The 27,841-nt window shown below is 41.0% G+C and overlaps 1 protein-coding gene across 7 annotated transcripts in view; it reads left to right on the plus strand.

Moving 5' to 3' along the window:
• Map4 (microtubule associated protein 4) overlaps positions 1-27,841 on the plus strand; it is a 147,343-nt gene that overhangs the window by 37,093 nt on the left and 82,409 nt on the right. For 6 of the 7 annotated variants that reach the window (XM_052721673.1, XM_052721698.1, XM_052721714.1 and 3 more), the window contains exon 2: positions 14,716-14,957. In XM_052721673.1, coding sequence (XP_052577633.1) covers positions 14,735-14,957 — 223 coding nt within the window. In that variant the 5' untranslated portion in view covers positions 14,716-14,734. Of the gene's footprint in view, positions 1-7,401; positions 7,427-14,715; positions 14,958-27,841 lie in introns of those variants that run through there. The other variant, XM_052721693.1, reaches the window with a different exon arrangement.

The raw sequence follows: 27,841 nt of genomic DNA on the forward strand, positions 1-27,841 counted from the left end.
GTTTGCCTACTTTTACTGCTTATTAACTGAGTCATTGTGACAGTATATTTATTTTGACTCAAAATTTCAGACGTTTCATTCCAGGGTCATGGCTCTGTTGCTTTGGGCTTGTAGTGGCACAGTATATCATACTAGAGATGTCTGGTAGAGGAGCCTGTTCTATCTATCTATCTATCTATCTATCTATCTATCTCTATCTATCTATCTTTTAATTACACTCATGATATTCATTAAGTACACTCATGATATTAATTACATTTGTGGTATTCATTGATTACATTCACAGTATTCATTCAGTAACTATATTTATGTTCTTTAATTACATTAATTGTATTGATTTATTATATTCATGACAGTATGTCCTGATGCTACTGTCCATTTGTGGGACTTTTCCATCACACAAAACAGAGATTCTGTACTTAGGAAATCGTTGCTCTATGTTCCTTTTTTCTCCATCTCGAGATAACATCTAATCTTTCTGTCTATAAATTTGTATGTTCTATATATTTCATGTAATACAATTCTATAGTATTTGTCCTTTTTTTTGAATGTAAAAACATTTTATGTACAACTGCAGGAGAAATAATACACAGATAGCTTGAACATAAAGACAGGTTATAATTCAAAAGTCCAGGCTTATTTTAAACAGTAAAATATTTTCTCTGTAGAAAATAGTAAAAATGATAACATTTCCCAATTAGCCCTGTTAAGCCAAATGATAGCTGAATTATACATATAAATATTGATTAGATTTTGGGATACAGAAGAAACTTATCTTCATCTGTTCAGAGAACTATATTTTACTTAAGTTGTATAAGTGAGATTCCTATTCATTTTCCCCTTCACTGTTTGATTTACGGCAGACATTTTTCTATAGGCTCATCCATAATCTAAAAAGATTTTAGCCTCCCCTCCAGAAAGTACTGCCAGCATTTTCTTTCATCAGCTTGATACATTACAAATTCTTATCCTAACAGTGAAATGTTTCACTAAAGCTTGCCCAGTGATTGGGCAAAACCAGAATTTATTTATTGTAAGCCACAGTCATCCTAGGGTCCCCCTGCTAGGTAACCTCCCTGGAGCTGTGGGTTGCAGTCTGATTGGAGGAGCCTGTTCTTATGGTAGGTAGGAAGCAAGGAGGCAGACAGGGACTTGCTGGGGTCCCGATATCCCCTCCATTGGCATGCCTCCCTTGAGGCCATGAACTGGGCACAAAGCCTTTAGTACATGGGCTGTTGGGAGACATTCAGGATCCAAACTCTAGCTTTATTTATATTAGTACTGATCTTAAAATATCATAGGCTGGAGAGATGGCCCAGTGTTTAAGAGCACTGACTGCTTTTCCAGAGGACCCGAGTTCATTTCCCAGCACCCACATGGCAGCTCACAACTGTGTGTAATGCCAAGGTCTGACCCCCTCACACACTCCTCCTAAAATTTTTTTTATTGAGATATGGTCTCATGTACCCCTGACTACCCTCAAACTCCACTATGTAACTGAGCTTTTGATCTGCCTGCCTCTACTTCCAAAGTTCTGTAGTTACTGGTATATAGCAGTGTATCTGTCTAGTACAAATCTTTAAACTCAGAGCATATTTGGAAGTTAAAATGAATGGATGAAGGCGGTTAGAATCACAGATGATGCTGATGACATTATATAACGGATATACATAGAAGACAGTTATTTCTCAGGATGAATATATTGTTGTTAAGGTGGGATCCATACTCATGTTTTGAACTATTTTTTTTTTTTTTTTTTTTTTTTTTTTTGGTTTTTCGAGACAGGGTTTCTCTGTGTAGCTTTGCGCCTTTCCTGGATCTTGCGCTGTAGCCCAGGCTGGCCTCGAACTCACAGAGATCCGCCTGGCTCTGCCTCCCGAGTGTTGGGATTAAAGGCGTGCGCCACCACCGCCCGGTTTGAACTAATTTTTAAGTTGAGGCAAGTTGCAGCCTGGGCTACATACATACAAAGACTTTGTCACTAACTGACAGACCCGAGAATAAGTTAAAGATTACCTGACACACACAGATTTCTATAGCTTTCCCCGCCCCTCGTTCTCTTTCTTGCCTCCCTCTTTTGCTCACTTGTGGTGATATTTTGTGTTCTAACAAATAAAGCTTGCCTGAAAATCAAGAGGAACCAGCCACTAGCTTACCTCTACGAAATCCTCAGTCTAAAAAGAGCAAGCTCCTCTCTCCACTCCGCCTTATCACTTCTTCTCTCCGCCCAGCTCTATCACTTCCTGTCTATCTGTACAGACCTCCGGACCTCTATGGTTAACTGGGCGTGGGAGTTAGTAGCAGCATTGGGTGACTAACTATGAAAAGGTCTTTGAAAAGAAAGTCAGGAGATTTGATTCTCGTATCAGCTAGTGCTGGAGAGTAGAACCTAGGGCCTTGAAGATGTCAGGGTGTGCTCTCTAGCCAAGTTATGTCCTCAGCCCAAGTAGTATAAAGTTCAGAGTGCTCTAAATCACTCTTATTTTCTTTCTTTCCTTCCTTCCTTCTTTTTTTCTCTCCCCGAGACAGGGTTTCTCTGTGTAGTTTTGCCTGTCCTGGATCTCACTCTGTAGACCAGGCTGGCCTCAAACTCAACAGAGATCCGCCTGGCTCTGCCTCCCAAGTGCTGGGATTAAAAGCGTGTGCCAGCCACCCCTGCCCGGCTATCACTCTTATTTTCACAGTGACTATCTTGGAGATATAAAATATCCATATTTATTTGGGTAGTAACTGTGGCCTTTTGAGGTAGATCTAGCAGTTTTGTGGGTAATTAAGGAATTATTTCCTCCTTTTCTTCTCATCACCTTTCCTTAATTTCTCTCTTGGGAAGGTATTTTTAAGTTTATATCCTCTTGCTTCAGCCTCCTGAGTATGTTATTTTAGGTGTGTGTACCAGTATGGCCAGCTTTAAAGGTTTAGTTCCTGTTTATATCATAGTTTGGAGTATTTGGCCTGTGGCCCTCTCATGATAAGGAATTTCAGTTCCTCCTGTCTCATACCTCAGAGTCCTCCACTGGATTCTTTGTATTTAGTGAGTTGACAGCAAAGAGCACCAGGAAAGAGACCCTCATAAAATGTGGTTGACTCTATCGACTAAAGTGACAGCTTCTTGGGAGGCTGAGAAAAGGGGGTGGCAAGTTCAAGGTCAGTCTGGGCAATTTATGGAGGTACTGTTTGGGAATGAAATATAAGAACTCCAGGCCTGGTGAGGTAGCACATTCTTTTAATCCTAGGACTGGGGAGGCAGTGGCAGTCAGACTCTGAGTTCAAGGCCAGCCTGGTCTACAGAGAGAATCCAGGACAGCCAGGGCTGTACAGAGAAACCTTGTCTCAAATCCAAAAAAAGAGAACGGTTATGTGGTCTCAGCTTCTAATTCAAGGGAAATAGGAAATACTGTTTTGAATATTGAAGAAAAAAGAGGATTGTCTGTGTCTTTCACGTTTGTATGTACATTTAAAAAAAATGTATGTAGTTTTTTTTTGTGTGTGTGTGTGGATGGATGGATGGATGGATGATTGTGAACATGCATGTAAAGCTTGAAATTGATAGTAGGGGAGATCAAAGCAGTTGTGGTTCCTGCTGTGTTTAGGAGACAGCCCTCAGGTGATTAGTAGCATTTCTCTCTTTATGTATATATTATTTGTTTTTAGTTTTTTTTGAAGCAGGATTTCAGGTAGTCCAGGCTACCCTTGAACTCCTGATCCTCCTGCCTTCACTTCGGAGTGCTGTATTTAAGGTATATGCCACTTTGCCAGACTGTGTCATTGTTTTCAGTTATGGCTTCCTTTGAGCCTTAATATTCTCTTTTATGCATTGTTTACTTTTGATTGAGTAAAAATTCATCATTGCACAAAATATCCTCGTGCATGTTTAAGAAGTACAGTAGAATATTGAGCAACGTTGGAGCTGTAGAGTGATTGTCCGTGCCTGTTGAGTCTGTCTGCCCACTAGCAAGGGAGGACAGACCTTATACTGTCTTTTAAAGGTCAGCACTCAGAGTTTCAGACCAATAGAGAGACACATTCCAATGAGGAGGCAAAGTTCTCTTTGCCTTCTGCCCACTTAGGATTGACGTTGGAGAGTCAGCAAAAGTCTTGGTTGATTTCAACTGCTGCTTTAGAATCAGCTCCATCCTTTTCCTTCCTTGTTCTCTTTTGTACACTAGTACATAATAATGTATTCTTCCTCATGGAGCCACCCACCCCCTGTTGATAAATTGATGAAGATTTTCTAAGTTCAAATATTAAAAATTTATTTAGCACGAATAATACTATGGTTCAGAGTTTTTTTGTGTAGTCCCCCTTGGCAATAACTAGGTTCTTCACCCCCACCCTCCAGACAGGGTTTTTCTGTGTAGCTTTGGAACCTGTCCTGGAACTAGCTCTGTAGGATAGGCTGGCCTCGAACTCACAGAGATCTACCTGTCTCTGCCTCCCAAGTACTGAGATTAAAGCATGTGCCATCACATAGGATCTTGTTATATATAGCCCAGCCTGACCTAGAGCTCATCATGTCTTCCTGCTTCAGGTTCTGGAATGCTGGAATTACCAGCACTGCCATACCTAGCTCCTCCCCTCCTTTCATTGCTTTTCTTACATATATGGTCTGTCTTATATGCCTAGTGTCCTGCTGCTTTTTGGTTTTTTTCAAGACAGGGTTTCTCTGTAGCTTTGCACCTTTCCTGGAACTCACTTAGTAGCCCAGGCTGGCCTCAAACTCACAGAGATCCGCCTGGCTCTGCCTCCCGAGTGCAAATATCTGGGATTAAAGGCGTGCACCACCACCACCTGGCGTGTCCTGCTTTTTTAACTTGTTGAAAAGTTCATTTTGGATAGTGCCACTTCTAGATCACCCAATTACTTAATTTCTTTTATTTGTAAGTTAATGGATTTATTTCTTGGGTACTATGGCTCTGTGTATGTGTGTTCTTTCTACTGCCTCTGTCTTGTCTACATTCCCACGATCATGAAGATACTTTTCCATCTTATCCCATTGAAACTACCTTTTGCTTTTAGACCTGCCATTCACCAAGAATTTAATTTTTTTTTTTTTTTTTTTGGTTTTTCGAGACAGGGTTTCTCTGTGTAGCTTTGCGCCTTTCCTGGAACTCGCTTTGGAGACCAGGCTGGCCTCGAACTCACAGAGATCCGCCTGGCTCTGCCTCCCGAGTGCTGGGATTAAAGGCGTGCGCCACCACCGCCCGGCCAATTTTTTTTTTTTAAGTTTATGTTTACAGTGTTCTGCCTGCATGCTAGAAGAGGGTGTCAGATCTCATTATAGATGGTTGTGAGCCATCTTGTGGTTGCTGGGAATTGAACTCAGGACCTCTGAGAGAACAGCTCTTAACCTCTGAGCCATCTCTCCAGCCCCTTACTTTGTTTTTTAATGTAGCTGGAACTTAAAATTCTCAGTTGATACACTGTCATTTGTTAAAACGGTGTTTCTTTCTCTGCTGCTCTGCAGCATCGTATTTCTAAAATATTAAGCATGTCTTGCTCTTTGAATGTGATCTTCTCCCAAAAGCTTGGTCTTCAGTGTGGAAGGTGGGGAGACCTTTAAGAGAGAGGGACAGTGGTTGTTACTGATCCCTCAGTCTGACCCTGGCCTCCTGTCTCACTCAATGTGATCTCTTTCTTGCTTCTATAAATACTAACTTCTATGATGTTCCATAGCCAAAGGTGCCCTAATTAGAGGCTGGCACCACCTATGTTAGTCTAAAACTATAAGCTAAACTTTATAAAAGTACCCAGCTCAGGGCTGGGGATGCCCTACACATGAAGTACTAGAAGGGTTAGATTCCTAGCAGCAAACCTGGTGTGATAACACACACCCATAGTCCTGGCCTACTTCAGCTACATAGAGTTCAAAGCCAGTTTGTTACATGTGACCTTGTCTCAGAAAATTATTGTGTACCTATTGTTTGTATGTGCACATGTGTGGGAGGCTATACATACTTGTGTATGTGGAGATGAGAGGAGAGCATCAGGAGCTTTTGTTCTTTTTCTATCCCTCTCTACTTGTAGACAGTCTGATTTTATAGAGTAGGCTGGTAGGCTGGTCTGAAAGTCTTAGAGATCCTCTGCCTTTGCCTCCCAGAGCTAGGATTAATTAAAGGTGTGGGCTTTTAATCAGGGAACAAAGGCAAATTATCTTCTGACCCCTATTTGTGCCTTGGTACTCATGCATCCCCCCCCCCACACAAACAAATGTAGTTAATAAAAAAAAAGTAGGCACAGTGATAGTGAAGGAAGGAAGGTGTAAGCTGATATACTGCAAAAGATATTTGGATGTTTGTGTGTTTATTAGACATAGCAGGAACCATCAGACCATAAGGTTTTGCTTATTTTGTCTTTTTGCTTGTTTCTGGTATTCTTGCTTCTTTTAGCTTGATCTTCTGTTAGTCTCAGCCTTATCAGTGAGTTGTTTTCTTTGGTTCTCATTTTTGTTACCTGTTAAAAGTGAAGAAATTAAGTCCTGGGTCATTTGGAAGTAGTGGGTTTTTTTTTTTGTTTTTTTGAGACAGGGCCTCTTCTGTGTAGCCCTGGCCTTCCGGGAACTCTCTCTGTAGACCAGGCTGGCATCTGCTTCCCAAGTGCTGGGATTAAAGGCATGCGCCACCACCATCCCACTTAAAAGCCATTTTAAAAAGATTTATTTTATGAGTGTTTTACCTTTTAAGATTTATGAGTATGTATGTGTGCCACTTGATTGCCATGCTTTCAGAGGTCTGAAAGAGAATGCTGGGTCTTCTGGAATTGGAATCCAAGAGTTGTGAGCTGCCATGTGGGTGCTGGGAATTAAGCTGAAATCCTCTGCAAGAACAAGTGTTCTTACTGTCTCCTCAGTCACCATGTGTAAATGTTTTTAGTTAGAACTTTTGGGGAGGATAAGAATATATAACTGGCCAGGCAGTGGTAGTGCACGCCTTTAATCCCAGTGTTCTAGGAGGGGTTGGGTGGGCAGGTGGATCTCAGTGAGTTCAAGGCCACTCTGCTCTACAAAGTGAGTTCCAGGACAGGCAGAGCTGTAACACTGAGAAATTCTGTAACAAAACAAAACAAAACAAAAACTCTGAATGTTATTTATTAACTTTTTTAGTTGATTTTTCAATATTCTTCCTCCTTTTGGGGGGTAGGTATTAATAGTTACTACTGAAATAAAATTGAATATTGCCTCTAAAGAATGACTGCATAGAAATGTAACTGCTGTGTCATTGTCCTCTCTTGTTTTGGCCACACAGCCAGACTTTTGTAGACTTGCTCTGTGTGTCACATGGCTAACAGTGGGAGGTATCTAGTATAGATTATTCTTGCTGGAGAAAAAGATTTAAATTTACTTGGGCCACAAATGTGGCAGGCTGGCGCTTATTTATAGATCCAAATTACATTCAGTCATGACTGAACCCAAGTTGCCTGCATAGTTCTTGTAAGTAAGCAAGTTGGGTTTTGAACTCGGTGGTGCAAGGGTATTTAACGTGTCTTAATGTGTTGTGTGCTTGCGTTTTGCAGTGTTTTTATATTGAAGGGGAAGGGCTGTCTAAAATGGTGAGAAATGAGCTCCTTGTTTTGGAAACTAGCTAGAAGTAAGATAGAACTTCTTTTACTCTGTACCCTTTAGCTGGGTGACAGGCAGCCTCAGCTATTCTAGTCACCATAGGCTCTCTGTTGATAATCCTGTGATGAACAGGACAAATGACTGTGAACAGAACTCTGCCAAGCCTGGGAGTTTCATCAATTCATAATAGTACAGTTGTTGTCCTTGCATTGTGTAGGGAGGTACATGGGGATGAAAAGTTAATAGTCTTCAGAGGGATATTTCTTAAGACAACTCGGATCTTGCTAAGTTGCCTATTGCCATTTGTAAGTCTTTCAAAAAAAAAAGCAGGAGAAATTCTTTCAGGTGTCTAAGGAATCATAAGTCCTGTGATCAAAGGTGGTAGCTTTTCTCTCTAGAGAGCCTTGCCTAGTGATTAGGTTTTACTTAGAATGAGATACCATGTTTATGGAAGTTAAGTTTTTTGGCTAAATAAATAAAAACACAGTGAACACAGAAATAAGATTCAGCTTGACATATAATAAACCTTTGGTAGAAATACATTGAAAATAAATCTGGGAAATATAGTTTTAAGAGTTGAAAGCTTGCTATACAAACTGAAAAAAAGATCTGATTTTTGAGTATGAAATCATGACAATGTGATGCCGGCTATATTCAGCCTGTTAGATTACAAATGATCTCTGGGACTGTCTGGGATGCTGGGTTCTTTCCAAGCCTGAGGAACAAGGATCCATTTTGGTAACAGCATTCTCTGTAATGTCCTAGGATAGCAGCTTAGTGTCAGCTTCAGGATCCTATGTCATTTAAACCAGCCATGAAAGAAGTGCGGTGGGGGGTAGGGGACTGGAGAAAGAAAATACTGACCCCCAGTTATCTACACTCTTGTTGTAGCACCAGGATCCCCTGAAATGAAGCAGGGTGTCATCAAAACAATTTAACTGAGCGTTAAGAGCAGATTTTTAGAATATAATTAACTGTAATAGCACACACAGAGTAGTGTGTGCTTATGGTCCTAGGTACTCAGGAACTGAGTTCAAGAGTTCTAAACTGGCGGGTTGGCAGTGGCACACGCCTTTAATCTCAGCACTTGGAAGGCAGAGCCAGGCGGATCTTTGTGAGTTTGAGGCCAGCCTGGTCTACAGAGCGAGATCCAGGACAGGCACCAAAACTACACAGAGAAACCCTGTCTCGAAAAACAAAAACAAAAAAGCTCTAAACCATCCTTGGGTACCATAGTGAGAGACATTCTGTCAAAAAAAATTTTTTTTAATTAAATTGGTTATTTGAAACTTAAAATACCTAATATGTCTTTGGGAAATAATGATGTAAGTGATAATTTCTCTAAGCTAGTACTAGGTAATAAAAAACCGCACTTTTTTTCTAAAAGTGAGAACAGACAAAATTTTGAAAGTTATCACACTTGTCTTTGGCAGCCAGCATGTTGAAACAGTCTCTGCTATGTGCTGCTAAATTGTTTTTCTTCCTTTTCACACTAAAACCCAAAATACTTTGAGTGAAATCTGTTTTGGGGATTAGGAAGAAAGTGATTTGACAAGATCTTAATTTACACAACATGTGAAACATTGGTCCTTCAGGGACGTGTGTCTAGTACCCACTTAAACACTTAAAATAGGAGTCTGGAATGGGGTGTAATGGCACGTGCCTTTAATCACAGCACTTGAGAGGCAGAGACAGGCAGATCTCTGTGAATTCAAGGCCAGCCTGGTCTAAACAGAGAGTTCCAGGACAGGTAGGGCTACATAGTGAGACCCTGTCTTGAAAAAAACAAAACAAAACAAAACAAAAAAACAACCAAAACAACAGAAACAAAACCAAAAAAAGGAGTTTATACTTTTTTTAAAAGTGAAGTTGAGAAGCTGTTGTTTTTTTATTTTTAACATTTCTTTTCTTTTCTTTTTTTTTTTTGGAGCTGAGGACCGAACCCAGGGCCTTGTGCTTGCTAGGCAAGTACTCTACCACTGAGCTAAATCCCCAACCCCTATTTTTAACATTTATTTTATGTGTATGGGTGTTTTGCCTGCATGTATGTCTATGAAGAGAGCAACGGATCCCCTGTAACAGGGGTTGAAGATGTTTGTGAGCTGCCATGTGGGTGCTGGGGATCTAGTCTAGGTTGTCTGGAAGAGCAGCCAGGGCTCTTAACCACAGAGCCAGGTTCGGTGTCCGTCCGTCCGTCCCCCCCCCGCCCCCCACGCCCAGTCAGGGTTCTCTGTGTACCAGCTCTGGCTGTCTTGGAACTGACTTTGTAGACCAGGCCTCAAACTCACAGAGATCTGCCTGCCTCTACTTCCTGAGTGCTGGGATTAGAGGCATGGGCCACCACCCTTGGCTGCTAGGCTCTGTTTTAAATTAGCCTATCAGTTTGGGCTTAAGCAATCCTGGTTCAGATTTTTGTATACCTGGGACTTCATAAGTGCATGCTACTGTGTCTAGATGATGATGATGATGATGATGATGATGATGATAGTGATAGTGATAATGATTGTTTTTTGAGACAGGTTTTGAGTCTTGCTGTGCAGTCCAGAATGGCCCCAGACTCTTTAATCCTCCTGATTGAGCCTCCCCAGTGCTGGTATCACAGGCTGGAACTATCATGTATATGTGTAGATTCTATACTTTTAAAGATAATTCTGGTGCCTTTAAAGGAATCTTGTTAGAAATTTGTCTAGTGTTCAGAGGGAAATGAAGATACTATAGATTTTTATGAATAATGTTTGAGGGTGATGATGGCACTGACTAGGCTTCTGTTCTTCCCTCTCTCTTCCTCCACAGCAGCAAATACCGTATCGAAGGGAGGAGAGAGGAAGCTGCTGGTCATTTGTAAACTAGAGTGGCAGTTTCTGTTTTTTAGAGGATTTCCTACAGTTTGAAAAATTGTTCCAAGACCAAGCAAAGTGGGACACTTGTAATCCCAGCACTTGGGAAGGAGAGGCAAGTGGATCTCTGTGAGTTCAAGGCCAGCCTGGTCTACATATCAAGTTTCAGGCCAGTAGAGCTACACAGTGAGAACCTGTGGCAAAACAAAAGAAATGTTGCCCAGACTACTATAGAGAGCTTGACCTTAAAAATACTTTTAAATCAGTAACCTCAGACTTCGCAAATTATCTAAAGTGAATCACCTCATAAGGTATTTATGATCCTATTCTGGGTTATCTACTATTTATGAGCACACAGCTATTAAAACAGTGGTGTAGTAAAGGACCAAGATTCTCTTGCATGCTTCATCATCATGTCACATAGTCCTGTTGCCTTAGTTTACTTCTTTGTTGTTGTTCTTTTTGGTTTTTCAAGACAGGGTTTCTCTGATAACAGTCCTGGCTGTCTTAGAACTCACTCTGTAGACCAGACTGGCCTCGAACTCAGAGACCCATCTGCCTCTGCTTCCTCAATTCTGGGATTAAAGGCATGTGCCACCACTCCTAGCTTGTATGATTGTTTTGTCTGCTTGTATGTCTGTGTACCACGTGTGTGCCTGGCGCCCATGGAGGACAGAAGAGGGTGTCGGATCCCATGGAACTCGAGTTATGGATGGTTGTGAGCCATTATATGGGTTAGAGTACCGAAGCTGGCTCCAATAGAAGATGAGCAAGTGTTCTTACTATTAAGCCATCTGGAACTCACTGAGATCCGCCTGCCTCTGCCTCTGAGTGCTGGGATTAAAGATGTGCACCACCACCCAGCTTAATTTACCTGTTTTTTAAGACCTTGGTAACCGGATAACTTTATCCCCGACATGTGGTCCGAAGGAAAGATCAGATGTCCAAATTGCTGTACTTGAGAACATGTGTTCTTTTGGTGCCTGCTTAGATCATATGGGGCTTGTTTTCTAACAGTTCAGTATGTGTGGTATTAGGTCTCTGTTGATGTTAGCTAGAGCTGGGTAGAGTTTTTAAAATTCTAGTCAGATTGGTTGAAAAAGTGAAGGTGCTCTGAGTTTGTTTTTAGTTCCTTCTTTCCCCCTCAAAGCTTTTGCCTAATAGCAAATCATTTAACTGGAAATACTTTTTGTAAAGCTTTGATTTAGAGATTCATTTTTAATTAATTCTTTTTCTTTTGTTTGCCAAGCATGATGGTATATGCCTTTAATCCCAGGGCTCAGGAGGCAGAGGCAGGTGACTAGCTCTCCTGAGTTTGAGACTCCTTAATAGTTACCCAGTACAGAGTGGAAAGCCCTGAAATCACATATACACCAGCAACACTAGATAGACTCAGCAGGCTAAATTTATGTATTTATGTGTATATATACATATAAACAATAATAAAACCCATCAATCTGATAGGAAGTGTTGGGGAAACATGGGAGGGGTTGAAAAGAGGAGACATAGGAGGGCTTAAAGGGAAGAAAGGAAAGGAGGGAATAGCTTTTAATTTTTGTTTTGTTGTGGTGGTTTGGTGTTTGCTTCCTTCCTTCCTTCCTCCCTCCCTCCCTCCCTCCCCTCCCCTCCCTCCCTCCCTCCCTCCCTCCCTCCCTCCCTCCCTCCCTCCCTCCCTTCCTTCCTTCCTTCCTTCCTTCCTTCCTTCCTTCCTTCCTCTCTTATTTTGAACTGAGACAGCATCTCTGTACATACTCCTGGCTGTCTAACTCACAGAGATCTGCCTGCCTCTGTGCTGGCATTAAAGGTGTGGGCCACCATACTAAGGGAAACTCAGGTATGCAAAGGTGACTTACTCAAGGCCACAGCATCAAATTAAAACACTGTCTGCCAGACTCAGTTTTAGATTTTGTGTCTTAATCACAAATCCATTTTAAATTAACTTTATTATCTATACAGATAGATGAATAAATAGCCATGTTAAGTAGATTCTTCTCATTCACAAAAATACTTTTTTATTTTATTTTATTTATTTTTCGTCTTTGTTTTTGGTTAGGATGTTTCAAGACATATCTCAATCCTGAGAGCTGGGATGGCCAGCCTGTACCAGGAATCCTAGCTAATAAGGTTTTTAATGATAAGGTTTTTTTTCTTCTTGAGGTCTCGATTTGAAAACAATCATAACATTGAGGCCTAACTGATTATATGAAGTGAAGTGTATGATTAGTATGATAAATTTGCAGAACAGTTTGACAGATCTGTCCGTTACTTAAAAAAAAGTTACATGTACTTTATTTTACAATAAAGAAAGTAGAAAATTGATTTCTTTCATTTACAAAATAAAGTCTGTGCTTTCAATAATTATTTGCGCTTCTATCGTAATACTGTGTTTCCTTTCTAGAATCATTTTCTACAAGTAGTGATGTGCATATTTTGTTGTTGCTTTTAGTAATAGGACTTCTGTACATAGCTCAGGCTGGTCTAAACTCAGTCTTCCTGTTAGACTAGCTCATCTAGCCTAATATCTGCACCCCAGTAATTTAGTTATAGCTATAAAAACTATTCTTATCAGTTAGCCCTTTAGAGCTCTTATGTACTTTACTTACAAAGACCTTGGGCATGAGGGCACAATGGAGTACAGGCATGAGTACATGTGTTAGATAACACTTCTTTTTAAATGTGGTGACATGGAAAGAATAACTAAATTATAGCTGAATAAGACTGTTAGTAACAATTCTCCCCTATCAGCCAGGATAGTACCTTTTTGGGACCGTGAAATCTAGCCAGCAGGTTAAGAAACTTCCAACTTAGTTACACCTTCACCCTCCCCCCCTGTGTCCTGCTACCAAAGTGCGTGGTGTCTTACCATCCTGTTCTGATAAATACCCAACTTTTGTGGCAATAGCCTGTATTGTTTTGGGAGCTACAGGGGTCTTTTTAGCCCACATTTCCTAGAGAAGAAGGCCCTCCCTGGCACTAGGATTTTCATTCTCTAACCTTATGGCTTCATCTACCCACATAGGATACTTCCACTCAAAATATTTATTTATCAAATCATTTTGTTTTAATTTCTTTCTTGTTTTTGTTTTTTTGAGACAGGGTTTCTCAGCTCTGGCTGTCCTGGAACTCACTTTAAATAGACCAGGCTGACCTCAAACTCAGAGATCCACCTGCCTCTGCCTCCCGAGTGCTGGGAGTAAAGTTGTGCGCCACCACCACCCAGCTTATTTTAAAAATTTTATGTCTGTGTGAGAGACTGTGTGTGCATGGCACACATGTGGAGATCAAAGGGCAGCTTTGTGAAAAGTTGGTTCTCTCCACCTTCACATAGGAGTCTGGGGCTCAAACTCAGATCGTCAGGCTTTGTGGTAAGCGCATTTGTTCGTTGACCCATATTGCTGGCTGTACTAATTTATTCAGCTATCTACAAGTGATGATGAGGCAGTACCCAGCCTTAACATAAAACAATGATTTTATTTGCTTGATAATGCAGTCTTTTTCATAGAAGTACTCTAATCTGTTCTTGTATATTTTTTTAAAAACTATTTTGGTACTTGATGTGGAAATATGGGATAACTGAAAAGATATTATGAGAGTTGAAGTTAAAAGACCTTATTTAAGGGCTGGAGAGACGGCTCAGCGGTTAAGAGCGCTGTCTCAGCACTCACATAGCTCTAGGATATCTAACACCTTCCTGGCCACCGCAGGCAGCAGTCGTGCTTGTGGTACACATACATGCATGCAAGCAAAATACTTGTACACATACAGTAAAGGCAATTTTTTTTTTGGTGGGGGTGTTGGCTTTTCAAGACAGGGTTTCTTTGTGTAACAGCCCAGGCTGTCCTGGAACTCTTTTTGTAGACCAGGCTAGCCTCAAACTCACAGAAATCCGCCTGCCTCTGCCTCCTGAGTGCTGGGATCAAAGGTGTGTGCCACTACTGCCTGGCTTGTGCTTTATTTTCTGTATTAATAAGCTTGGTATGACTATATACTCCTGTAATCCCAATATTCTGGGGACTGAAGCAGAAGATTCATTGTGGGTTAGGCTAGATTGGGTTACATCTAACAAGATCCCGCCTCAGATAAGTGAAAGGAACAAAATAGTCCTTGGCTCTTCTGCCCTGGAGAGATTCGAGAACAATGTCAGCTGCAGTGACTCACCTTGGCTAAGTTTCCTGAGCTTTTATTTTCTCATCATCCTAAAGGTGTTGACTGTTCTTCAGTTTTAGATTTTGGTTCTCTTGAAGACAGCTGATGAGAGAGCCTCTAGAAGTGTTTTCCATTGTTCATTCGCAGTGTTCATGTGAACTTCTCTTCCTCTGACAGGCAGTTGCAGTGGTGCAGAATGGCGGACCTCAGTCTTGTAGATGCATTGACAGAGCCACCTCCAGAAATTGAGGGAGAGATAAAGCGAGACTTCATTGCCACACTGGAGGCCGAGCCCTATGATGACACTGTGGGAGAAACTGTGGAGAAGACTGAGTATATTCCTCTCATGGATGGTGATGAGAAAACTGGGAACCCAGAGGCCAAAAAGAAACCATGCTCAGACACTAGCCAGGTTGAAAGTAAGTGTTGAAGTTAAAAGGGATGCATATGTTCAGAATGCAGATTGGAGGTCATGATTTGTCACCACTGAGGTTTTGGTGTAGGCAGTCACTTGAAGGGTCTGTTACAAATCAAGGACACATTGTCCTTTAGTCAAATCATTGTTGGTGAAGCTGGAGATGACTTTCATCTACTACCTAACTGCTTTGTAATTTCCTCTATTAAAGTTCCTGCTACTTCTTATATTTAAGCATAACTTTATAAAGTTAAATACATTAAATTTGTGCTTATATTCCAATTTATGTTGGAATCAGGTTATTGGTGTGATCTCACATCTGGTGTAAAACACAGTTAAATCCTTTAAGAAAGGTTTACAGTGTTTATATGTATTTGGGTAGGGTGAGTTTCGATACAGAGTCTCTGTGTAGCCCTGGCTGTCTTGGAATTCACTCTGTAGACCAGTCTGGCTTGGAACCGAGAGATCCACCTGCCTCTAACTCCCAAGTACTGGGACTAAAGGTGTGCACCACCACCCAGCTGGCTGAGGATTTTTGTGTCTGTATTTAAGAGGGATATTATCATTAATTGTCTAGTAATTTATATGTATATTTGGTTGGTTGGTTGTTATTTTGAGACAGAATCTCACACTGTAGCCCAGGCTGCCCTGGACATCACTGTCTAGCTCATTTTGGCCTTGAACTCATGGCTGTCTTCAGCTTCGATCCTTTATAGAGCTGGCATTGTAAGTGTGAGTAAACATGGCAAACTCTTTTGTCTGATTTTAGAATTGAAATCATGCAGACTCCAAAAATTAGTCAGCTAGTACTCAGGAGGCAGAGGCAGGTGGATCTCTTTGAGTTTGAGGCCAGCCTGGTCTACAGAATGAGTTCCAGGACAGCCAAGGTTACACAGAGAAATCCTGACTTGGAAAACAAAACAAAACGAAACAAAAAAATCAAAACAAAACAGAAGGTCTGAGGTAGAAAGATGGAAAATTTGAGGTGAATTTGAACTGTATCCAAAAACGAAATGAAACAAAACAAAATACCACATAATAGACCAGCAACAACATGAGTGTGGAACTGTTATATAAAAATTGATATTTTTCTTTTTATTGTTTGATTTCAAATTTCAAAATTTGAAGCTTTTGCTTCACTTGTCCAGGTTTCAAGATGGAGCTACATGTGACTGTATAAAAGAGATGAGAGTTGGGGGAGGGAGGAGAGAGAGAGAGTTTTGTTTTGCTTTTTTTAATTTGAGATAGGTGTGTGTGTGTGTGCGTGTGTGTATGTGTGTGTGTGTATGTGTGTGTGTGTGCGCGTGCGTGTGTGGTGTGTGTGTGTGTGTGTGTGTGTGTGTGTGTGTGTGTGTGTGTGTGTGTGTGTGTGGTGTAGTATGGTGTGTGTTTAGGCCAGGGAACAATGTGGGATGGTGTTTCTCAGACACCTTTGTGTATTCCATGTAGAAGTCAGGACAATTTATAGGGACCATTTTTTTCCTTTTGTCTTGTGGATCCTGAAGATTGAACTCAGGTTATTAAGTTTGGTGACAAGTGCCTTTACCCACTTAGCTATCTTACTGGGTCAGTTATTATTTTTTTTGTTTTTGTTTTTCAACAAGGTCCTTCACTGGCTTGAAACTCAACAAATAGGCTAGACTGATAAGCCTTAGAAATTTGCCTATTTCTACCCACCCCCTTAACACTGCCCTTACAAGCTCAAACCCACCACATCTGCTATTTTACTTTTGTTCCTAGTGTCTAACTCAGGTCCTCGCTTGCAAGTCAAGCATATTACCAACTGATATATCTCTCCAGTGTCCTAGCTCAGAGCTATCTTTTGGATATTGTTGAAGTGGGAGTGACATACTGCTTTTTTGACTTTCTATAACCAAGTGGAAAATCTGGTGGCTTTGTGTATACTTTATGGGGAGACACACAGACAACCCATCAAGCGAAGAATTGAGAGATCTTACCATATTTGCATAAATACTTGCTTCAAGAAAAAAATTCGATTTCTTAATGGAAAATAGTTCACAACGGTCCTTTGACTGACTCACATGAAAATAAAAGAAATTCAGTAGGAAAGAAGGCTTAGCTAATGGTAGTTCATGCTCCTCCCAACCCAGTACTGATACTATACTCATCAGAGTTTGGTTGAAGAAGCTTGCTTCTTTTCATTTTCTCTTTTCTTATAGTAGTTTAATGCTTCCACAGTCTAGGACTGATCTTGATGGGTAAGAACAAGGAAGTAGTAGAAATAGTTTTTCTTACTGTGCTTTATCTTTTTTTGGGGTGGGGGTGCTAGCTCTGCCTCTTTTAATACTGGGATTAGAAGCATGACAACCATGATACCTGGTTGTACCTCATCTAGAGTGATTTGATCAGTATAATATTAACATGTCTCCCAGGCAGTAGTAGCGAATGCATTTAATCCCAGCAACTGAAAGCAGAGCCAGGTAGATCTCTCTGAGTTCAAGACCAGTCTGGTCTACAGAGGACAGCCAGGACTACATAAAGAAACCCTGTCTCAGGAAACAAACAACGAATTGTTTATGTATACGTGTGTGTGTTTGTAGGGAAAAGTTGAATATGCCACCTGTGAAGGCTAGAGGAGGGTGTCATATCTCCTGGAGCTGGAGTTCTTGGATTCTGAGAACTGAATTTGGTTCTCTGCTAGAGCAATAAGTGCTCTTAACTGGCAAGCCATCTCTTTAACTCCAAGTAAGTTCTTTTGCACAGTTTTCAGACACAGTGGAATTAGCTCTAAAGATTTTAATTTATTGTTACTTTTATTCTATGAGATAAGGTCTTAAGATGTAGCCTGAGCTACCCTGGAACTCTTGATCCTCCTGCTTCAACTTTCTCAGTGTTTGGGATTATAGGCATGTGCCTCAAGGCTTAGTGGTGTTCATTATTTTTATCTTTAAATTATGTTTTGCATCTAGATATAGAAGAAACAGTTGAACAAGCTACATATAATAGAACTCTTTGAACAATAGTTGTTTTTATTCCTTTTTTTATTTTTATTCATTCATTCATTCATTCATTTATTTATTTATTATGTATACAGTGTTCTGCCTGCATGCCAGAAGAGGGTACTGGATCTCATTACAGGTAGTTGTGAGCCATCATGTGGGTGCTGGGAATTGAACTCAGGACCTCTGGAAGAATAACCAGTGCTCTTAACCTCTGAGCCATCTCTCCAGCCCTTTATTTCCTTTTTTTTTGGTTTTTCAAGACAGGGTTTCTCTGTGTTACAGCTCTGGCTGTCCTAGAACAAATTTTGTAAAAAGTGAAGGGTAATCAATCATGCAGCATGCTCCACAGCTAGCTCTTGGAAGATAGATAAAGTAAAATCCAGGCCATCTCGGGTTACACAGGGGGTTCACGGCTAAACTGGGCCAGAAGAAACCCTATCTCAAAATAAAACAATTGATAAGGCCGGGCGGTGGTGGCGCACGCCTTTAATCCCAGCCAGTACTGGGAGGCAGAGGCAGGAGGATCTCTGTGAGTTCGAGGCCAGCCTGGGCTACAGAGTGTGTTCTATGAAAGGCTCCAAAGCTACACAGAGAAACCTTGTCTCTCCCCACCCCCCCCCAAAAAAAAAAAAGTTGATAAAACGAGGAATTAAAAAAGCATGGCTGCCTTCATGGCATTTATCATAAAGTAGGAGAGTTACTTTTTTTTTTTTTTTGGTTTTTCGAGACAGGGTTTCTCTGTGTAGCTTTGCGCCTTTCCTGGGACTCACTTGGTAGCCCAGGCTGGCCTCGAACTCACAGAGATCCGCCTGGCTCTGCCTCCCGAGTGCTGGGATTAAAGGCGTGCGCCACCACCGCCCGGCTGAGAGTTACTTTTTATCTGACTACACTTCGTGTAACAAACATGATGGCACCAATTCTCTAAGAATCCTTTTCTTAATTATTAAAGTGAGGAATGTATTTCAAGCTCATGAGTGGGTGCAGTGGCATGCTTGTTGCCTACTGTATTTGTCATTGTTCTCGAGATGTATTGCTCTTCTCTGCTTTACTCATGAACTGCCCAATGCCTGTAGTTCATTATGAGCATTGTGTGGCTGTCCCTTCATCTGTCTTTCAAATATGAATGACAAAGCAGAAATTCTGTGACTGCCTCGTGTAGGTGAGCATCTCGTACATTGTTCGAATTCACATAAGCAATTAGCAAGTTTGTGGGCAGGTCACTTAGACTTTTTTCTGTGTCCTGTTCGTAAGATTTGAGGTTAATAGCTTCTACTTAACTCTCTAGTTCTTTGAGATCAACATTTGTGAGGAATAAAATATTAGATGATGGTGTATGCTTTTTATCCCAACATTCAGGAGGCAGAGGCAGGTAGTAGATCTCTGAGTTCCAGGATAGCCTAGTCTGGTCTACATAGTGAGTTCCAGGATAGCCTGAGCTATGTAGAAAGACTCTGTTTCAAAAAAAGAAAGTTAGTTTAGGACAGTGCTCCTCAAGGGTGAGCCTTTGAACAAGCAATTCAGATCATGTGGAGCTTATGAAAAGTGCATTGGGCTGAGGCCTAGCAGGGTTTTGGTCCTCCTGGGTTAGAGGAGGTAAGTTAGTCTGGAAAGGATGGGCACTAGACTAGAGAAGTTTGTTCATGTGACTTGGCCTTAATGAAATAGTGCAGTTTGCCAAAATTTGCCACAAGAGGGTGATGTTGGCAAGAGTCTGGCAGTACAGAATTGCAAACACTTGTGCTCAGCCTGTGCTCAATCTTCCCTGTTTGACCTAAGGCTTACTCTCTTCCTCATGGCTCTCTTCTTCTCAGCTCTTTACCCCCTTTCTTTTCGAGGTTTATTTGCCACATGTGGGAGTCTGAAGTCTGTTATGGAGAGTAATTTTTTTTCTTTTTTAAAGGCAACTTTGGATTTCTATTCCTCTAAGAATATGGTTAATTTTTAGCTGGGCATGATGGTGCATGCCTTTAATTCCAGCACTGGAGAGGCACAGGCAAGCAAAGCCTAGTCTGCAAAGGTAGTTCTAGGACAGCCAGGGCTGTTACACAGAGAAACCTCCCCTACCTTAGGGGAGGTGGAATGGAGAGAATATGATTAATTTAAAAATGTGTGCTGTTCAGGCGGATCTCTGTGAGTTCAAGACCAGCGTGGTCTACAGAGCAAAACTACCTGGAGAAATAAAAAAAAAAGGTGTGCTGTTTTAGTACTGTCTGTGTTGAACTGAAGTTTATTTCATTAAATGAAGATCCTCTGTGGAATTCAGTGAGAAGTCAGTATAGCATCTTCTGAGGGTTTTCCCAGTGCTGTATAGTGCTTACTTACCATAACTTGTTTGAAGGAAGTTTTCGAGCTCTTTCCTCTCATGAGTCCTAGGTTTTCTTCTTGTTGGTGTCGTCATAATATTTTCACTTCTCTTCTAGACTCAAGCTCCGGGTAGTGTGTGTGTGGTCACGTCACTTCTCTTATTCCTGTTGGATCTGCTTTCTTTTAATCTGATAAATGCTCTGTGTGTTATTTCTTACAAATATGGTGCTGTCACTTAACCAGATTGTAAATTTATTAAAATTACTATTTTTTAAGATTTTATTTTATGTGTTTGAGTGTTTGACCTGCATGTATGTCCGTGTACTGTGTGTTTCTGTGCCCGTGGGAGTCAGAAGAGGATTTTAGATCCTCTGGAGCTCCAACATGGGTGCTGTACTCTGAACTTAGGTCCTCTCCAAGAGCAGTGCACTCTCCTAACTGCTGAACTTCCCCAGCCCCTTAATCAAGCCTTTTGTTGTTGTGTTGTTTGTTTAAGAAGACAGTGTTTCTCTGTCTGTCCTGGCTGTCCTGGAACTGGCACTTGAACTCAGAGAAATCTGCCTGCCTCTGCCTTGAAGTGCTGGGATTAAAGGCGAACACTATCACTGCTCGGTAAAAATAAGTACAGTTATTTCAAGAAGGTGAAGAAAGGCATATATTTGGGATGAGGGAACATATGCACACAGCAGACATAACAGAGAAAATGACCCTCTACACAGCAGAGGGAGGACTGGGAAAGCCAAAAAATGTAGTATCTTCTGGTGGGCTGGAGGTTTTAAAACCTTTAAAGATTTTAGGAGTTAGTCAGTTTGAAGAAAGCTAGCATGGTTGATTAGCCCAGAACTGTTGTGTGACATGTCTTGAGTAGGCCTTGAACTTGTTAAGCCAGGGGGCCTGCTGGCTGGAGACAAGCCTACAAGGCCTTTTTTTTTAAGCTTCTAAGCTTTGTTTCAGGTCAATTGGGTGAGGAAGAAGCAGGCCATCTTGGAAAATCACCATCTTGATTACCTAGCCATGACCCCTCTCCCTATCTGTCTGGCTACCAAGGAGTCTGTCTAACCCCTCTTAAAGGTCACCCTAACCTCTGTTAGGGATTCTGTGTGTAATGACTGCTTTTAGCTGTTTAGAGATGACAAAGGGTCGATGATGGAGAAGCAGCATTCAGTGCCTCAAAGGAGGGTCTGTCTAAGGAGCCGTGATAAAATTGAACCAATAGTGATGATCCAGAGTTTAAGACAGCCATTTAGTGATGGTGTGTATTTTTGGAGCTTCTCATGAGTGAGGCAGCATGTGTAATATATAAAAAGTGAGACTGGCTTTGTGGTTGAGATGTATTCCTTTAAGAACTTGGAAGGCAGATGTTATGAATTATTACGGGGGAGGGGGGACGGACCCCTGAGGGTATCCCAAGCGGGGAGTGGGCTGGGGTGGGGGTGGTAGTGGCTAGTGGAAAGTCATTCACACGCAGGCGCTGCATCTGCTCAGAAATGGTTTATTATAATAGCAGATAAAGAGACAGAAAGGAGAGAGAGAAAGAGAGGTGTGCCTACCTCATGGCAGGGAAGAAATGGGGGGTAATGGGGGAGAGAGCAAGAGCGAAACACCTCTTGGGAGGAAAAGCAGAAGAGCACTCAGGGCAGTACCAAGGAGTGAGATTTAAAGGGGCGGATCAGATTTCAAGGGTAGATCTCTGAGTTCGAGGACAGTCTGGTCTACAGAGCAGGTTCCAGGACGGCCGAGGCTACAGAGAGAAACGCTGTCTTGAAAAACTTAAAAAGAAAGAAAGAAAAGAAAAAAGTGACTGTTAGTCTTGTAATTCCTACTGCGAGTATAGTTAGAAAAACAGTTGAGGCAGTTTTGCTCATATTATATTACAGTTAGAAAAAATTTGAAGCGTATTAATAATTTTGCTCATATTATAGTTAGAAAAATAATTGAGGCAGTTTTGCTCATATCTTGAAGAACATTCAAGAAAATGGTTCGAAGAATTCTTGTAGACTTTGTCATAGGTATCAGCAAGATTGATTTCTCTGCCGCCATTGTCTGCTGCAAGATGTACACTGTGGAGAAGGTCACAATTTGTCTGGTTCAAGAGTTCAAGGAACCGTTCATAAGTTAATTTATGTTTAGAAGTCAACCATTGAGTTCTTCTATTGTAACCTTGTGAGGAACATTAAGAAACAAGGATAATGAGAAAAGTTCTCTGACATTATGATTAGTATAAGTTTTGTTTAACAAGGTGAGGCATAATTTTGTAGCATACTTGACTATGTACCAGAAACATTTTATCAGACAGAATCCTATAGAATTCTTATTGGCAGTAACTACCAGTAAGAGTTGCCTCTGCCAGCTATAACCTCCAGTGGTGGTGGATAATATGGGCCAAACCTGAAATCCAGGTTTTATTTGTTGAAGTCACAGCTTGACATCAGCATCAGTAAGTTTGACAAGATATCTGGCAGGTACCTTTAATCAGGAAACATGATTGGTTAGATCATAGGACATGATATTATAGCTCTAAGAAGTACTCTTCTAGAAACAGATAGTGTTATCAGGAAGAAAATCATTAGTGCAAAATAGTTGTCCAAATAGTGTTTCATATGGTTAAGTACATCTGAGGACGATTAAACACATATATCCTTTGGTTGTTTATTAAGACCATGCAGGTGGCCAAGATTAATAACTCTCATTTGTTGTCAAGGCCAGTTGAAGAGCTGATCTCAGGAGTTACTTGGGCTTGGGAGTAGCCTATGACTCCTACTCTCTTTTGCCAATTATTCCATCTTTATGCGCATAAATCAAAGGCCTTGTTTGACCATTGTTTTATATTTGGAAGTTGGCCCTCTTTTTTGCAGACAGGATACTGATTAGAGTCCACTAAGTGTCATCTCCATGCCTTCCCTGAACAACAGAAAAGGTGACTTTTCACAGATACAGGATATTTAGAAATGCTGAGACTTAGTTGACCTTGGAGGACAAGAGGGAAAATACTTTCCCTATTATTCTGACCACATCAGTGTAGGCTTCCAAATATGTTTATTGAATACCCAGAGGTCAGTTGCACCAGTTTATTATTTTTAATTAATCTGTAATATTTAGGTGAATCTTGATCTTGTACTTTATTAATAAACTTTAGCTGACACATAAAGCCTACTTCAAGTAGAGTCTGTGGGTCCATCGTGTAGTGTTTAGCAAGATCTGGATGATCCCGTAGGTAAAAGAAAAGCCAAGCATAGGGTATTTTAGGGGACTTTCCCCCTTGTTTACAAAATTACTCTAATTGAAAGATGAGCATTATAATTAAGAGTTCATTTTGGGGGTCAATTTTCATTATTTTCTAAAGGATTTTTAGTCTATGCACTGGTTGAAAAGTAGACTAAAATCTCTCTTCCTAAGCCCCTGAGGGTTTGACTTGCTCCAGCTGTCCAGGAGGTAAGCCATTGGGGAACTTGAAGGAATCTTGGGGAATTTTGTTCACATCTTCATTGAGTCAGTGGCCCTCAAAAGAAATCCTGAGACGGGGTTCTAAAATGATATCTTCTTCAGAAGAAATCCAGAATGAACCCTCAAAATGATAGTCTAGGGGGTCTTGATTGGGTTCATTTTCTCTGCCAGTTAAAGATTTAAAAGGTAGGAAAAGTCTCAGGTGCTCCAGGTAGTAGCAGCAGACAGAGTTGGATGCACGTTGTCAGGCCCGCACAGCAAGCATGTTTAACCTCTGAGCCACCAGCTGGCCCGGGTTTCTATTTTTGTACAAGTTTTAATCTTGACCAAGAATGTGGTAACAAGATTTATTTTGACATGTTCCCAATAGTTTAGATTATATGCTAAGGAAACTATAATATGTTTTCAAAAATTATTCTCTTTTTTTTTTTTGTTTTTTTCGAGTCTCTGTGTAGCTTTGCGCCTTTCCTGGAACTCGCTTTGGAGACCAGGCTGGCCTCGAACTCACAGAGATCCGCCTGGCTCTGCCTCCCAAGTGCTGGGATTAAAGGCGTGCGCCACCACCACCGCCCGGCGGTATTCTCATTTTCTAAAGTTGACAAATCCCATTTTTAACTCTTTCAATCTTGGTGTAGACAATTGGAAACCATCTAAAAGGATTTTTTAGTCATTACATATCTTACTTTGTATAGGCCATACTTTTGTTTCCTAGTTGCGTGGTTATTTTTCTTGTCTCTCTGAGGGAAGTATGTCTTTTATAGAATCTACTATTTTGCCTGGGAGTATAGCTCAGAGTGCTTGGCTAGCTGTGTTAGCATGATTTGCCTGGGTAGTGCTGGTTCTCTTTGAATGGCACCTTTTCCTTAGTTATTTATTGGAAGTTTTGTTTGAGATAATGCTGTGATGGATAACTGTTCCTGTGCCTGCCTTTGGCAGTATGTAACAGTGCTACCACAGTGTGTCAGTGGCTAATGCTCTGACGGGGCACGGAGCTCTCCACTCCTCCAGATATCTTTGTCACTGGTGAGATAGCTTCATTTCCTGTCATAGTGTCCAGCGTCTACTTCCATGTGGGAGGTGACAGGAGGCTGACTATAGTGGGAACGAAAATTGGTTAATGTGGAGAAGTAAGGGACAAACTTGGCAATTTTGGTGTTCATCTATGCCACATTTAGCCTGTGGTTTCTTTATGTATTTCTGTTTATTTTCATCTTTATGCATATTCTCATAGTTTCTAGATCACTAGAGGCTATCCTTTTAAATTTTATTTTTACTTATGTGTGTAGATGTAATTCAGTGTAGATGTAGCCAACGGTTTTATCAGATAAAAAACACAGAGCCGATTCAGAAAAGAAAGCCAAGAGGTCAGAGCCAAGAGCCTCACCCTTCCTGATTCAGGGATCCTCCTCAGCCAAGAGAGAACTCCGAAAGAGGAGCCCTCCTTCCTGTGTGTCTGTCTCTATCTCTCTGTTCTGGCTTCTGATTGGTTGTAAACCCAATCATGTGACTGCCTCGTCACTGCCTGTATGTACCGCCCTCCAGGTCCTTAAAGGCGTACGCCACCACTGCCACGCACTTGCTATGGCTCTAATAGCTCTGATCCCCAGGCAACTTTATTTAAAATACCACCACATATGTGTACGGTTATTTCTTTGTATGGATATGTATACATGAATGTGAGTGCCCCCAGAAGTGAGAAGGACATTGGATTCCTTGGAATTGGAGTTACAGGCAGTTGTGAGCCCTCTGTGTAGGTGCTGGGAACTGAACCTGGAAGAAAAATATGCTTTCTTAAGTGTTGAGCCATCTCTCCAACCTCCAGTAGTGTCTTATAGTTTAGATGAAGCTGGCCTTAAATTTAAATTCTCAGGCTTCTTTAACTACTCAAGTATAGAGATGGCATTAGGTATGTACCACCACATTCAGCACTGAAGATTCATTTAATTTTATTATGTGTATGAGTGTTGCCTGCGTATGTCTGGGTACCAGGTACGTGCCTGGCATTCTGGAGACCAGTAGAGGTTATCAGATCACTGAAACATTTCTCCAGCCCTCTGATGCTTTTAAATACTTCTGCTAGTATTTTTTTTTTAAAGATAGCAGTAGATCTTCTTTTTTTTTGATTTATTTATTTATTATGCAGTATTCTATCTGTATGTATGCTTAGATTTATTTATTTATTTATTATGCAGTATTTGCATGTATGCTTTGATTGATTGATTGATTGATTGATTGATTGATTGATTGATTGATTATGCAGTATTCTATCTGCATGTATGCCTGCACACCAAAAGGGGGCACCAGATCTCATTAGGTGGTTGTGAGCCACCATGTGGTTGCTGGGAATTGAACTCAGGACCGCTGAAAGAGCAGTCAGTGCTCTTAACCTCTGAGCCATCTCTCCAGCACCTGCTAGTATGTTGAAGTTAACATGCTCATTCGCTTTCTTTCTTTATCCTCTCTTAAATTCTGTAATGTGCTTCTATGAGACAGGATTTTGTGAAAGTTTTTCTGTGTCTACTGCCTGTGTCCTATCTTTTCCCTTAACATTTGCTAGTAGTGTTTGTTTCATACTATTTTCTGATTATTTGAGAGGGGGAAAGAGAGGGAGAGATGGGAGGAGGATGAGAATATATCCTTCCATAAAATACTTATTTTGCCATATTAGCCTTCTTCCCATGCTCCTCTACCTCCACCCATATGTCCTGGCTTCTCTGGTATTTTACTCTATGGTGAATTTTTTCATGGATATTTGGCTATTTTTAAATAATGCTATAGCATTCTGTTTATATTCATTTTATATGTCTTTATTTTCTTTCATGAATTAAATACTGATAATAGATTGTTGAGTTAGTATTTCTCAATTGATAATTGCCTGACTATATAGGTTTGTTTTAATAATTTAAATGAGATTTTCTGTTTTCCTACCCTTTAGTCACACTAGCTATTACCAGATTATAGTTTTACCACTTCCATGGCCAAAAAAATATCAATCTTTGTAAAATTTCCATTTTCTTATGATTTACATTTTAGAACAGGACAGATTTTTTAAAAATATGTACTCTTTCTTAAGCTAGGGATGATGAATGTTGATGAGGACAGGGACTTGATGCCAAGAGTGGGGTGGAACATAGCTGGCATCTCTGGATCAGGACAGTACATTACATGAAGAATGAGCAGGATACATGTTATTTATTCGTATTTAATGGAAACTTGTTCTTTGAAAAGTATCTGTGAAAAATACCTCTGAGGGTCGTTCCTCCCTCTCCCCACTGCCAGGGTTTTTCTGTGTAACCCTGTCTGTCCTGGATCAGGCTGGCTTGGAAACTCACTGAGATCTACCTGCCTCTGTCTCTGAGTACTGGGATTAAAGGAATGTGCCACCACTGCCTAGGAAGTTTCCATTTCTTTTTTTTATCAAATAAATTTATGTATTTATTTTACATCCCAGCTGCAGTTTCCCTTTAAGATGAGTGTGTTACCAGGGAAACGGGTGGGGAGTCCAAAGCTGGTCATTAGGGAGGGTCCATGCTCAGTGGCCTCCAGTACTATTGATTGACTGGTTTCCAAACTGGATAGCTGTGCCATTTTCTTGAAATAAAATGTTTCCGAGGTTGAAAGATGTCTCCCTGTTAGAATTCTTTTGACTGCCTATAAGCAGGCACTGATCCTCCTCTCCTGGGCGAACTACACCCAGGAGGTAACATGTGGGGAAGACTTTTCGGGAGGCTCTTCTCCCCCCTTTTCATTTCCCTTTCCCTTTCCTTTCTCTTCCTTTCCTGGAAGGTCTCTCAATGAACCTGGAGCCTGCTGATTTGGCTAGACTGGTGGGTTGTTCATCAAATTCCAGGGATCCTCTTGTTTCTACCTTCCCAGCACTGAGATGCTGCCATGCTTGTCTGTCTGTCTGTCTGTTTTATGTCTACGCTACAAAATGAGTTCAAGACCAGCCTGGGAATTAAGCATGACCCTGCTCAAAGAGAAAATAAATTGTTGACAAACTTATATGGTGTCAGAATACCTACACTTAAAAATCCATGGAAAAGAGGAGAATTGGAGGAAAAGCCTAGGGTTGGAGGTATAGTTCAGCAGTAAAATGCCTGTCCAGCTGCTAAAAGCAAAGCACTGAAGTGTAAAGCTCTGGGTTTGATGCACATGTGCACACATGCACACACAC

The sequence above is a fragment of the Peromyscus californicus genome, unplaced genomic scaffold (assembly GCF_007827085.1).
Source record: "Peromyscus californicus insignis strain IS unplaced genomic scaffold, ASM782708v3 Scaffold_11__1_contigs__length_118956290, whole genome shotgun sequence".
In the NCBI taxonomy this organism is placed as follows: Eukaryota; Metazoa; Chordata; class Mammalia; order Rodentia; family Cricetidae; genus Peromyscus; species Peromyscus californicus.